The sequence below is a fragment of the Mustelus asterias genome, chromosome 19 (genome assembly GCF_964213995.1).
Source record: "Mustelus asterias chromosome 19, sMusAst1.hap1.1, whole genome shotgun sequence".
Taxonomy (NCBI): Eukaryota; Metazoa; Chordata; class Chondrichthyes; order Carcharhiniformes; family Triakidae; genus Mustelus; species Mustelus asterias.
The window spans coordinates 76,405,423-76,419,415 of NC_135819.1; the positions used below are offsets into that span (position 1 = coordinate 76,405,423).

At 44.5% G+C, this 13,993-nt stretch overlaps 1 protein-coding gene across 1 annotated transcript; it reads right to left on the reverse strand.

The window, feature by feature from the left end:
* Positions 1 to 1,960: 1,960 nt before the first annotated feature.
* Positions 1,961 to 13,276, reverse strand: gata3 (GATA binding protein 3). Its single transcript, XM_078234639.1, has 4 exons — positions 13,078 to 13,276; positions 11,548 to 11,597; positions 3,927 to 4,300; positions 1,961 to 2,526 (listed from the first exon to the last, which is right to left on the reverse strand). Exons 3-4 carry the CDS (start codon positions 4,159 to 4,161, stop codon positions 1,961 to 1,963), a joined length of 801 nt encoding a protein of 266 aa, XP_078090765.1. The 5' UTR covers positions 4,162 to 4,300; positions 11,548 to 11,597; positions 13,078 to 13,276.
* Between the last annotated feature and the right edge of the window lie 717 nt (positions 13,277 to 13,993).

Here is a 13,993-nt window from a genome sequence, read left to right on the forward strand (position 1 = left end):
GCTTTTCAAAAGTCTCCCATGAATACTGTGAAAAATACATCAGACTGAGCGACAAAAGTGACCTATTTTTAAACATTTTTTCCCCCCTCCTTGCTTGTATCAACTTACGCCCAAGTCTCCTGCCACATACAACACTACAAGAACCGCTTTGTAGAATTCGAGCTGATGCAAGCCACTTTCAATAAATTAGCCCTAGGATCTGATCTGTGGTACAAAAAAGTTATTAATGTCCCAGCAACATAGCAGAATGTAACTGTGGAAGGAGATTTTTTTTTATTTTTGGGAAGCACCGTCCAAGCAACGCTGAGACACCTTGTCCCAACATATTATCATATGTTGTTAAAGGACATCAAGGCCGTCAAGGCTGAGCAGAGAAACCACTTCTATGTTCTTTTGTGGGATCCGTGGTAGTTTCTTTACCCATTGCCTAATGTGTTATTACTTAATAAATAAAAGTGAGGTCTTGATGGAGGGCATGTGCTTATTAATCGCATTAAATCTCCTCACAATTCTACACCTTACTATTTGCTCTTACATTGTCCCTGCCCTGACTCTCGCACTAATTAGATCAACGTAGCCAAAGTGTGGGGCTGGATAATCTGTGGCTGGCTGGCTGGATTATTCGATCGCCGATTGTATAAATTAATACTTCATACCTCCGCCCCCCCCCCCTCTCCACCCGCCCCCACAAGCAGCCCCCACCCTGCTCCCGCCCCGACCCCACCTCTCTATTGCTCTGCAGTTTGGCTTCTGCCTTGCCGCATCCGGAATCTATTAAAGTACACGGCACTGAACAAACAATATAACTGTCGCGTGCATCAGTCTGAAAATAATTGGATTAGCTAAAACATAGAAATTCGAAAAAAGGGCCAGTGTGCTTTGTCCCAGTCAGTCCCATTAAGCGCTCGGCCGATACAGCTCGAGAAATCTGATTAGATTCACCAGGTCGCTGGAATTCTTCACACAGCGCCAAATTAAATTGAGTTCCTATCCAGCAGTCTGAAATGTGCATAATAATAAAAAGGGATTGCCAAAATCGCTGCGTATACTCTCGGTTTTCCATAAAGTACACCGTTTAATGGGAAGTACATTGCTGGCTGCTGCTGTTTAAACGTCTTCAGGCTGCCCCTCGTCACAAACCGACATCTAAACTCCCATCGCAGTTGATCACCAACTCTGTGAACTACGTTTACCTGCGCTGCTTAATAAGGAAATGGGAGGTGTGACTTGATATTAATACAGATAGGTTCTTTCCAGTGTTTAGGTTTGAAATCTGTGTCAGTACAAGATCACAGTGTTGCAGTAATCTCCGATTGCAGCGCTCCTTTGTAAAATGGTTTAGTTTGGCATTTTTACAGGCGCCAGTTTAGTATTTTTTCCCCATGCGTCAGGTTCATTCAGTTTGTGTGTGTGTGTTTCAAAAGAGTTTTAGGATTGGACGTCCAGCCAAATTCAGAACAGCAGTGTTCCTTTCTAGGTATTATTACTAATAATGATATGATCACAGGATGTATGTATCACTGCAAATATGCCTGTGTTCTAATTATAAGCGAACACTAACCCCTATTGGCGAGTATATGTGTTTTACCTATTATCAATTGGAATTCTTATTTGGTAAAAGAAAAATCAATTTGATTCAAAAGTTAGTTAGGTTGGGATCTGGTAGACACTATATATGCGAGATAGCTACCAGCTCGATTACTTATTTGTGTGTAAGGCTTTCTAAGTTATTGATTGTATTTCATTGAGCAATGGTAAAACATTTGCTTTTCCAATCTTGAGTTCACATTCTCTTAAATAATTCTGTTTAAGTAATATCTAACTAATAACTATCTAACTAAATGCTAACTAATATCTAGACGATAAACACACAGAAAAGATTATCAACTTGATACAATAACGTTGATTTCACAGTGCCTCCAAGTGTTAACAACACCAGGGTGAGTACTGGATGTCTTGTTCAGTAAGAAATGGAATGACACTTACCTGTGCTGGAACGCGCCTTGGGTCTTGCTTTGGAATGAAATCCCGGGGGAGATCCTCCCAGCAGGCTGCCAGATGGGAAGAGGCTGGAGCTGTATTCAGGGACGTAAGGTGGGTAAGAGGCCAGAGGGTGATGGGCTGTGGATGAGCACCCTCCTAATGCCATGCTGCTTCTGGGGTGAGAGGATCCTGTCTCCAACTTCATGCCCTCAGCCAGGGACACCTGGTACTTGATGCACTCCTTGTCCTCCTGGCGGCTGGAGCTGCTGGACCCAGGGGTGGAGATGGTAGGGTCTGGGGAGACATCCTTGGGAGGGGTAGGGGGAAAGGTGAACAGGTGAGGGCTGGAGTGTCCTGCCGAGAGGGACGCTGATGAGGAAGGAGGGTAAACAGAGAGAGCACCCGGGGAGCTGTGGTGGAGTGGAGCCTTGCTGAATGCACTCAGATTCCAAGGAGAAGCATTATGATGAGAGGCAAGGGCTTTTCCTCCGTCTAGCCAGGACAGAGAGCCATGGAGCAGAGGAGGGCGGCAAACTTGACTCCCTAAAATGACAAAATAAAAGCTTGGATCAGTATACAACAGAGCACTTCACCAGAATCCCTCCTTATGTTTAACCTTTACTGACGGTAGTTGCAGCAACGCCATCCTCAGCTAAACATATTTTTTTCCATCTTAAATCTTATAAATGCTGAAGACTCGCGCTGTTTAACGGTTTTGTCGTAAAAATCAACTTATTTTGGTCGTGACCCCCATTTGATCTAATCCACGCTCATCCCTACCCGTCTTCCCAAATATGAACCAAGGATTTGAATTTATTATTTGAAGAATATGAACTTCGCTGACGCTAAGGAGCGTTTATTTATCCATTTCGAGGGTATTAAAAACGTTTGGTGTGAATAAATTCAAATCCCTCAGCGGGATCATTTGTCTGTGTGTGTCTGTAAAGCGTGTACTGCAGTGGGCATGGGACATAGTACATTAGCCTAACCGGAAAGGGCGAACTACCAGAGGAATACATGCTTTTAGATACTAACTTTCATGTGTTTTCTGTATAAACAGTAAGAACTATTTTATGGTGTGTGTGTGTGTGCCACAAAAACACCAAGTGAGAAGGAGAAATAAAAGTCTTCGAAGGTACTTTCAGTTTGCAACATATATATATATAGCTCTCTCCGCCAGCTACTAAACCTGTCACGAACAAACACAGCAAGTGACAACATTCAACAGGTCACGAACGCCCACGCTGCTAATAGTCACAGAAAAAAAGAACATTATGGAGCCAGTGTCCAGTCGATTTTTGAAATGTCAAATTTAACGACAGACGCTATTAAATGTAATAACCCCTAACGGATTTTTAAAAACTGGGATTTTAACTGGTATCATAATTTAATGTTTTTAAAAAATAATATTGTGAGACGGACGAAGCAGCACCTCTCTCTATTACATCCGGGAAGCACTCGCACTCAATGGCATAATTGGCCCCCTCTTTCTAGTCTTGAACAATATGTCCACTTTAGACCAAGAAAATGCAGAAACAAACTTTTTTCTCTCTCTCTATCCCTGAAGTTTGAGGCCAGATTCAGCAACAAAACATTGCCTTATTGGAAAACAGTCCGAAAGGCAGTTTTAAAAAAAATTCCGTACATGTCAGCTTCAATTTTCCCGTTCTCAATGTAGGCTCCTTTACTTTTAAAAAAAACAATATATATATAAATGAATAAAGCTTATTTATTAGTCACAAGTAAGGCTTACATTAACACTGCAATGAAGTTACTGTGAAATTCCCCAAAATCTCACTAGAAAAGCTACCGACGTGTCACTTCGCTGGATACAGTTTTCCGAAAGGCGGCTGGGGGGCGATGGGGGTGGGGGGAGGTAATGACTATTTGGAGGACGCACCCGGAGAGTTCAAAGTAAAAAAGAAATAAAGTGAGGTTCTTACCGTGGTGGGGAGGGGGATATCTCTGCACGGTGGCTCTGACCGAGTTCCCATAGTAGGATGTAACGTGGTTGGCTTGGCCGTCTATATTGAAAAGTACATCCACTTCTTCGGACGGGAGGTAGGGCGCTGAGTCCACGTACCCATGGCTCAGGCCCGGGTGGTGAGAGTCAGGATGTTGCCCGTTTAGCACAGCGGGGTGGTGGTGAGTCATCCAGCGAGGCTGATCGACCTCCATGGCGCGATCAAACTTCGAACGAATTTATAATTACAATGTATCTAGAACTATATCTCTATAATGTATGTATTACAGTCCGAGATCTCTTTAAATGACAGAATCCACAAGGCGCTCCTTCGCGGGTTGCTGTTTCATCCACCTGTACAGCAGGCAAGGGGAGAGAAGGGGTGGGAGAGAGAAAGAGAGAGGAAAAGAAAGCAAAGATTACTTTAGTCGGCGCTGACACCTGACCCCCCTTTTAGCGAGGAGGGGGGAAATTTTTTTTAAAAGCAAATAAGTCTAAAATCGAAACTAATTTAAAAAGTCGAATGTGGCTCAAGGAAGTTATTAACTTTAGATACATTTTAAAAAAGCATTAGTTCCATCGGCTGGGATGCACTTGGTATGGAATACACGATATCCACCTCCCCCCCCCCCTCCACCCCCCACACACACAAATAAATCCCGCGATTTTAATCATGTAGATCCCTGATAAATCGACTTTTAACGCAGAGTGCTATTTAATTCTAGTCAATGCATCTTGTACTGTAATATTTGATACTTTTTGCAACACACCCGCCCTTTAAATAAGGTGACATGGATCATTTTGTTTTAAAATTAAAAATACAAAAAGAATGAAGGCACGGTTGAGGGACAAACCTTTTCTTTCTCTGCGCTGGCTGAGAGAGTGAGATGCAGTGGCTCACATTGGCTTGTGAGTGTGGAGCTGGCTGATCAGATGGTGTTTATGTCCCAGTTTTTTTTTGCTACACTGAAAGCATTCTCTCTGAACTGGCGGATGGCGCCAGTGGGCTGAATGCACGGCGCGTCGGAACTTAAAAACAACCCACCCCCTCGCGGCCAATCAGAGACTCTCAGAGGCCCTGCAAGCCCCTCCCCCAGCCGGCCTCCCCCTGATTGGCCAGCCTCCTGCCCCCCGCTCCCCCGCCCATTGGAGGTTTGCATCAACCGCCCCGCCCCTCCAGAGCCCTCCCCCGCAGACCACCCATTGGCTACTCCAGGGAAGTAGCAATTGTTACAGGCTTCCAAAGAGGAGGGGCTAGTCAGTTTCAGAGGAAATCTCCGCCCACCCAGTCCTGGCTGATTGGTGGGAAGGGTTATTTTTTTGAGGGGGGGGGGAGGCGTTGGGGAAAACAGGTTTCATTGGTTAGCTGGACATGCCAATCATTTCGCTTCCGCAGTTGTTCCAACTCTCCGGAAAAAAAGTCAATAAAAAGGCGCATTTTCAATAAAATTTTCAAATGTATTCAAAAAATAAATAAATTGTCCTTACTGGGAGATTTTAAGAATAAAAAACTCATCGAACAAACACTCTGCGTGGACATTTGTCAATGTTTTCCTTTTAAAACTGTCCATTTGTAAATGTCAGCAGTATGTCAGCGCAGTGAGCATGAAAGCAAGGAAAGATGCATTGAGAAATTAATTATAGATTCATTGCGGCCTGAAATCGTGCAGAAATATACACTGACACGGCGTGTTTTAGCACCGGCAGGGAAGAATTCTCAAACAAGAGACCGGGTTAGGGAGTATTTGCATGTCAAATCAATCAGTCTTGAGTAGACAGCAACAGCAACTTGCATTTGTATAGCGCCATCCTGTTAATACAACTCACCCCATCCCCACCCCTTATCCCTTCCCCACGCCTTTAACAGGGAACCCGGGAAAACAGAATTGGATATCAGGCCACATAAAAGAGACGCTAGGGCAACCCAACAATAAAGGTCTTGAGAGGTGGGGCTCTTGGGGGCGGGGGAGGGGGTGAGGGGATTCTAGAGTTTAATACCTGAGGGCAGCAAAAGGTGGGGCGATTAAAATCTGGGTGTGCAAGGAGAGGAGATAAATCAAAATAGGAAAATGCTTGTGTGCTTCATACATAGAGTGGGATGGTAACAGGTGATCTCCTCCCCCCCCCCCCCCCCGCCACTCACCCCCACCATCACCCCTCCTATTCTCTCAGGTAGACACAAGCGTTGGGGAGTTCATTCCACTTCATTGCATTGGAACAGGAGGGCCGCGGGCTGGTATTTAGTATGTAATTCCCAGGCCGGCTGGTTTGTGCCGCACAGATTGACAGTATGTAATTGGGAAATGGGAGGTTGTTCTTTTGATGCTATGCATTTTACTGAGATGTCCAGCCGCGCCGACGCCACTTGCCGTGACGTCATGAGTTGAATAAATAGTCAGGAAATGATCTGGGCACAATGAAGGAATTTCACACAGAGGGGGAATAATAAAAGGCCATGTAGTGGGAGAAACCCGAAATAAAATCCATAACACAGCTCAAAGAGAGAGAGTGCTGGTTCATTCTGGGGGGTTGGTGTGTAGGGCTGTGGATCCAGGGGCAAAGAACCCTGGCCACTGTCACGCTTCCAAAGTTTATTTGCACCCACAACCTCTGGAGGGTATAAATATCTGGAGACTCCCAGTGGCTAGGTTTGCCAAGCCACTGTTAGCTCGCGTCTCAGTCAATCGCTGAAGTTTCAACAATTCAACCCAATGCGAACTGACAGCAACAATTGAAGCCGAAAAGGCATTTGTGCTCCGCCACCCCCCTACCCTCCCCTCCCCCTCCTTGAATGTCTCCACCTCATAGAGATTTAACCGGATTCCCAATAAGGTCCTTTTGGACCCAGTCACTGTCTCGCTAGCTCTAAACATGGAGAGTTCTTGTTCAGACGGCGTGACAAAGTTTGGGGAGAACTTTTCTGTAGTTTTGATCATCAGACAATACCTGCACCATCTGAGTTTGAAAATAACCTTTTCTCTCTCTCCCCCCCCCCCCCTCTGTATTTTTGAATGAGTGTGCATGCTCAGTGTGGAAAGTGATTAATATCACAACTGATTCCTGTCTCACAAGTTTGCGGCTAACTCATTTGATTAGCAATGCACTGAGAACCTTTGATAATCTGGGCACATGGATGCAGACATTTCATATTTAATGCGTGCCCTTCCAAAGCTCGTCTATTATAACAATAAAATGCAGGCTGTCCCTGTAATGGGGACCGATTAGTTTATTCTCCTGAGTTTTGCATTGTATTGTTGGTGTTTGTCCCCGTCTCTCTCTCTCAGAGACTGACTTACTCACCTTCTTACCATTGGCTTGTTTCAAAATCTCTCTCAGGGTGCTACTGAACGAAACTAAATGTCTCAGCGAGCATTTGAATAGGCCGAGCAGAACTTGTAAAGGCATAAAGAGAAATGCAGTTTGCACCGAGCTGTCCATTCTACTGAAACCGGGTCCAGCCCATTCTCCGTATTAAATGTGAACTTAATGCATAGCTTCAGAATTGAGGGTTAACCTACTCCAACTCTTGGCAACGCTTAACAAGTCCAAGTAGTTGACTTAAGGAACGCTCATGGATGAGTGATGACACGGGAACAGCCGGTACTGTAATTACAATCTATGGACCCATAATTTATCTACGGCGACCACACGCACACTCACGATTCGGGGGTACAAATGAGTATGGTGAAATGTGGGGTTCAGTAACTTGTGCCCTGTGAAAACTGAGGCTCACTAGTTTTTACTGACCCTGCAATTGTAACTTGAACTAATGTTGGGAACTCTGAAGAAGACTCTTTTTTAAAAAATGCTGGATATTATGCTTTAGCTGTCAGTTGTGATCCCGCCCAGTTACAAGCTTTGTGCTGATTGACAGAAACCTGGCTAATGGACGCCATTGTTTTAACAATTAACACAAAAAAAGAACAAATTCGGCAGAGGGGGAATGGGGTGGGGGGGGGGGGAGGGGGGAGTGGGGGAAAGTTTCATTTGATTTGAATTTTAAAAGGCGCGCCGCCGTGATCGAAATGGACTGCGTCTCAATACTCCCAAAAACAAGCAAAGAAAAGAAACCTGCCTGGGGAACATTACAGTGTCCGTCGATTCGCATCGATCTGCCCCTAAAGAGTGGAGAACATGTTTGCAGTTATGCTGTGATCACGGACCCGCATCGGAGACAGACCACGTGTAACCAGGCAGATCCTGACTCGCCAGAAATTACTGTCTAATTAAGCGGCTAACAGTTGCCTCTGTGGTCGGATTTGATCCTCTTGTCTGTGTGTGTGTGTGTATAATATTTGGTTTAATAGCCGCTCCCCGGTGCAGGTAAAGTTGTACAAATAGCCCCCGGTGTAGGCACAGGGTTACACTGAGGACACACAGCCTGGAAGCGGACACCTCTCTCACAAAACTAGAGACAAACGTTAACTCGTGGTAGAGAGAAAGAAACTTAAAATATAAAATAATAATAGAGGTCATTTTAAAGCAGTAAATGTGCGTGTGGATGCGACTGCTCCGTAATTAAGAAACACCTTAAACCCCAATATTGAATTACCCGAATGGATTATAATCTTTCTCTTAAAGAAAACCCTTTTTATAGAGCCTTTAAGACAAAATAAGGTAATGGAATTCGTTAGGTTTTTATCTGAGCGCCATAAATTCTATTTAAAATCTTAATTACACCGTGTTTGTGTTAACCTGTTTACTGACAGATCTCTTTCTAAATCGACTCTGATATAAACGCGGAGTTTTCTAGATTTATAGGTGCGCTCTGACATTCACAAGCGAATCGTTTGGATAAAGGAAACCAGACATCTGTGGGCACAAAGGACAGGCTGGTTATTTATTGTTCCCCTCACTTCCCCCAGAACATTCTTATTTAAGTGCTAATTCGATTCTTATCAGATTTATCACTTACTGAAGGAGTAAAGGTGTTACCGTGCTGATATATTTACAGTTACACGATGACACGCGGAGGAGAGACGCGTTTTCATCAGAAAATTGATCAACCCCGATGTTCAGGCGCAAATAAAACCTGAACGGCGCAAAATGAGTAATCGGTGACTGTACAATATTTTCACAAAGAGAGAGAGAGAACACGTACAGGATAGTCTGAAAAAAATGTGGTTGGGCTGAAGCGTCCGTGTCTGAATGGAGGGTGAATGTGTGAGTCTTAGCCCCTTCCTTGCCTGTGTGAACATGTTGGGCAAAGATATGTCAGATTCAGGCCTCAAGCTGGTAAGTTCCGGTGAGTTCTACACTTTGACTAACCGACCCTGGTTTCTAAGACAGCAGAGAGCTCCTCTTAGTGAAGCCTTCAGTCGGACTTTTCGTCCATTTACTGCAGATTGCGAATACAAACAGCATCTCTTTCAGCGTGACGTTGGAAACGTGGGCTTATGTTGAAGATAAATTAAGATTCAGTTGTCAAAAGTTGTCCCCTTAACAAACAAAGTGAGGGGAGTTTGGAGGTCAGTTTGATTGAGCAACGTGTATGGGGAGTTAGTTTGTGGTATGAAGCAGCGACTGTGAGTATGCTGGCCGTGACTGTTTCTCAGTTGTGTTCTGTTCTCAAAGTGTGATTGGCGGGGGGGGGGGGGGGGGGGCGAGAGACTGACAAGTTCTGTAAATTCTACTTGGAGCTTAAGAAAGCCGCACGCACAGTTGTTGTGTTAGCTATTGGAGTGTTTCAGGCCCAGCCGGCAAAATCTTGAAACTGACTAGAATCTAAAATGTTCCATTAAACGTCAATCCTTACCAACTGGCATGTTTGCGAGTGCTTTAAACTGGGAAAGGGGATCTGCAGAATAACGGGGCGAACATGTGCCAATCCCCTTCTTAATATTATCTTCATATTACCTGCACCCTCTCCTTTCCTCCCTCCGCCCCCCCCCCCCCTCTCGTTCTGGGACAAAGCACTCAATCAGACTGCATTAGTAACCTGTCTTGTTGGGGGCGAAGGTACATTTCTGGGGTTTTTTCTGAGAACATGTACCAACCGATTCAAGAACAGCTTCTTCCCTGCTGCCATCAGACTTTTGAATGGACCTCTCATATATTAAGTTGATCTTTCTCCACACACTAGCTATGACTGCAACACTATATTCTGTACCCTGTCCTTTCCTTCTCCCCTATGTACTCTATGCACGGTATGCTTTGTCTGTATAGCGCGCAAGAAGCAATACTTTTCATTGTCTACCAACACATGTGACAATAATAAATCAAATCAAATCTTATAGGGGTAGAATTGCTATATGCGGCTGGCGTTCACTGGGGCCGGGTCTCATTGGAAGACTAAATATCACGATTGTGCCCCGGCATTGTGTCCCAGTCCCCGTTCAAATACTTGACATATCTTTTAACTGATGTTTTCGGCTGGTCCCGACAGAATGAGGGATGGAGAGGTTGGCCCGGGCTATTGACATGTCTCCGGCTTTGTCAGGTCCAATACCCGACCTGGCATATACTGAGATAGTGGCCAATCAGTGTGCGGGAGATAAACTGAAACAGTCGATTCTGAACTCGTGTTTCCCCCTTGAGTATCAGGAAGGACCTATCGCCTCTCACAGGTGACACTGTGTATGTTTGATGCAGGAGTGTGTGTGAATAAAAAAAAGCGCCTACGCTCATCACCACAACTCCCCCTCCCTCCCCGACACCCTGTGTATTCCTTTTCCCTCAATAGTGGAAATTCCACGGGATGGCAAATGGAAAAAAAAAAGCGATCAGGAGCGATCGTCATGTCTCATGGCAAAGTTTCGCTGGTTAATGAGATAGTAATTTATCTGCCTCGGTTTGCATCTTAAACTTCTACAAAGATGCACTGGGATTCCGGAACCCATCCGCACGGTTCTGTGCTGTTTTCCTAAGACATGTATTTTAGTTTTAACATTGCGACGGCACCCACATTCAAACCCAACCAAGAAATACAACCATATTTCTGCCCAAAACATTTCAATTGCCAGTTAAAAGTGGGACACACGGCGAATTGATCGTTATCTGCGCTGGGTTTGATTTCAGAGGAAGCATCGTGTGTGCGTTCCGCGCTCATTCATTTCCCTCTCATTTTGATCTGTTCGCCGCAACCAGTCAGCAGTCCCACAAGTACCAGTGTCCCCTTTGTAATGTCACATTGCGGGCAACTCAATTCTTTTTTTTTACGAGAGGGAATGAGACAAAAATCTCTCATCTAGAGTAAGCTGAAGGCGGTGTGAGATGTGTTTGAGACTATGGTTAAGAGGCCGGCGCCCGGGGATAAGGTTATTTGCAGTTTTTCAATACGACGTGGGGTATTGCTCGTACATTCAAATCTCTAAAGTGTCCTTATTGATACTCAACCATATGTCAAAACTGATGCACGATTATTGTCCAAAATAACTTTAAAACTCCGGGAAAATACAAATGTATCGCCTCAACAAAATTATTTCATTCTTAGGATTAATAATTTCAAAATTCCACAACTGCACACACACACACACATACAGGTTAATGCACATATGTGTACATATATATACATACAGATGCCCAAACATCCATCCACATACATGATTAAACGCACGTATCGTACACAGGTACATACAAATACAAATGTTCACTTCACTTACGGATGTTCCCGTTGAAGAGACAATCCAGAGAAGGTATAGGGAGTGCCTTTCTGGAAAAGAAAAGTGAGATTGCCATGAAATTGATCAGTATGCTGTTTTTGGAAAGGGAAGTTTGCCGCTGTTAAATCAGGAGCCTGCGGAGTGACACTCACCTCTCCCCCCACCACCCCCCCCCCCCCCCCCCCACACACCCCCGATCAGGAGTCACTAATGACATTCACCGCCATGAAGAACTTTTAGCCTGAATGTTTCAAAGAGGACTCCCCGGAGGGGAACCGTGGAGCGGTTCACCCTCGCCATGGCCTGGCAATAAACAGGGCGACATACCTGCCCAAGCCCCCTCCCCTCCCGATAGCCAAGTCATGTTCAGTTAATAAATCCCACCGTGACACGGCACATCAATGGACCAGTGAAATATCCGAATAAACCCACCCGCAGAGATAGGACTTGCTTTATTTAGATTGAGAGTGAGACTGGGCACAATTACCTCTGTTAGAAATCGTCGTGAAATTATGCTTATTTAGTAACAGGCGCGAGTGTTGCTGATCGCGTTCATATTGGCATCTTTTTAAATCCGAGACTGGTCTAGCGAAGCTGTTCTATAATAACGGTGCAATCTGCCTGGGTAACTCTCTACATCCCACCCGTCCACATCCATTAATCGTGTCCCATTCCAGCATAGCAGACACCCCCCCCCCCACCCCTCCTCCTCCACACCCCCCCCCCCCCCCCCCTCTCAGTTATTATCATTCTCTGGGCACACATCATATAATATTTTTAGTTATTCTGAAATGAGACCATTTTATTTATATATATATATTGTATACCAGACTGCCCAACTCCCAAGCAATTCCTCCAGTTGTAATAGTTAACTGTAAATATGAATTAATTTTGATTAGTTTCACACACTGTAATGCACCCTCGCTTTGTAGAGTGGATATCGACGAGATCAGTTGTTGCATTATAGGGAGGGTCTTCGAATTCCGACAGAAATTAAGTTCTGACCAGACCTAATTGAAAGGTCAGAACCACTATTCATTCCCCAACCCGCGCATTTACTCAACTCCCGTCTCTATGTTTCGAAGATGATACCGGGATCTGATTGCCAGTCTGTCCCAGATGAATTGCGCTTGGAAATTCTCCCTTCCATTATGTTTCTGGATCGTGTTTTATTCCAATCAAACCGCGAGAGGCCAAAAAAAAGAACCCCCCCCACACACACCCGTCATTTAGGTTGAATTGCAAAGTAATCGATAATCCAGGCATTTCCCGATCCCAGACTGTTACATCGACATTTGATTGACAACGCATTCTGATCGGAGAATAACTTCATTACAAAATTCCGCCTGATATTCCGAGCAGCTCACAGCAAAGCGAGCCAAGGCGGGGACATTTCCTAATCCTATATAATTCTTTATTTAACATAGGGAGCAAACTGTTATTAATGTAAACTCCCCCCGTTTGAGTGCCTTTGGGGCTGGCCCCACTCCACGTGGAAAAGATGTTGAGAAAATATAAATATTTACTGACCTCTTGAGCTCTTGTGTGGAGTCTGGCGCTAGCAGCTCGCTGTAGATTTCTCTCTCTCTCTCTCTCTCCCCCCGATCTCTCTCCCAAAAGTTATCGCACAATGACAGACAGACAGCAATGTGCAATTAAAGCCAGGCTCGCTATTTCAACCAGGGATAACTCTTTATTCAGCCGTGCCTGCCCACGTAAAGCCAGCCTCTCCAGTTCTCTTCCGGGTTGTTAAGGTAGCTCAGGTCAAGGAAGGACTGACCATCGGCACCACACGATCAAATCTTCATTTAAATGGTTTTCCAGGGGGGAAAAGGGTCGGGGGGCGGGGGGTAATGATACAAAACAAGTCGTTTTATAAACGCGGTTGTGATGTAAGGATGGGATTAATCTCTGATACAAATTATTCCATGCTGTTTATTTACTACAATACATTTTGTTTTAAAAATAGACAAATGTTTTTGATGTCCGTAACCCAAAGTTCTCGCCGGTTCTATACGCGAAATAGATCCCTTTTCTTTTGACCAAATGAAATAATATTGCTTTTAATTCAATCTCTACATCTCTTGACTCCAACTAGTACAGCTCTACCTTAAACTAGCTGCACTGCCACAACAATTAATGAATGGATCAAATGGGTCGATTCTTTTTTGTTTGATCATATTTTTTTCCCTCTGCCTGAATATTCATACGAAAAAAACTTTTCTGATTAAACTTATCGCCAAATGCGATCGCGCTTTTGAAACGCCCCAGAACTTCAATACTCAGTCTCGCCAACCGGTCACTAGGAGATATCCGTCAAACAGACAAGGAAGAGTGTATTGCTAAAGCACAGCGTCTGAATCGATGCCTTTAATGCAAAGATAAGTGTTGCTGACTGATGGTATCTTCGCAAAAACGTGAAGATTTTGTTACACCCAGAGTAGGA

Excerpts from the sequence above, each read along its gene's own strand:
- gata3 (XM_078234639.1), bottom strand. The coding sequence starts at position 4,161 with ATGGAGGTCGATCAGCCTCGCTGGATGACTCACCACCACCCCGCTGTG. Across the intron at positions 2,527-3,926 it reads ATATCCCCCTCCCCACCACG|GGAGTCAAGTTTGCCGCCCT; the intron begins GTAAGAACCTCA and ends TTGTCATTTTAG.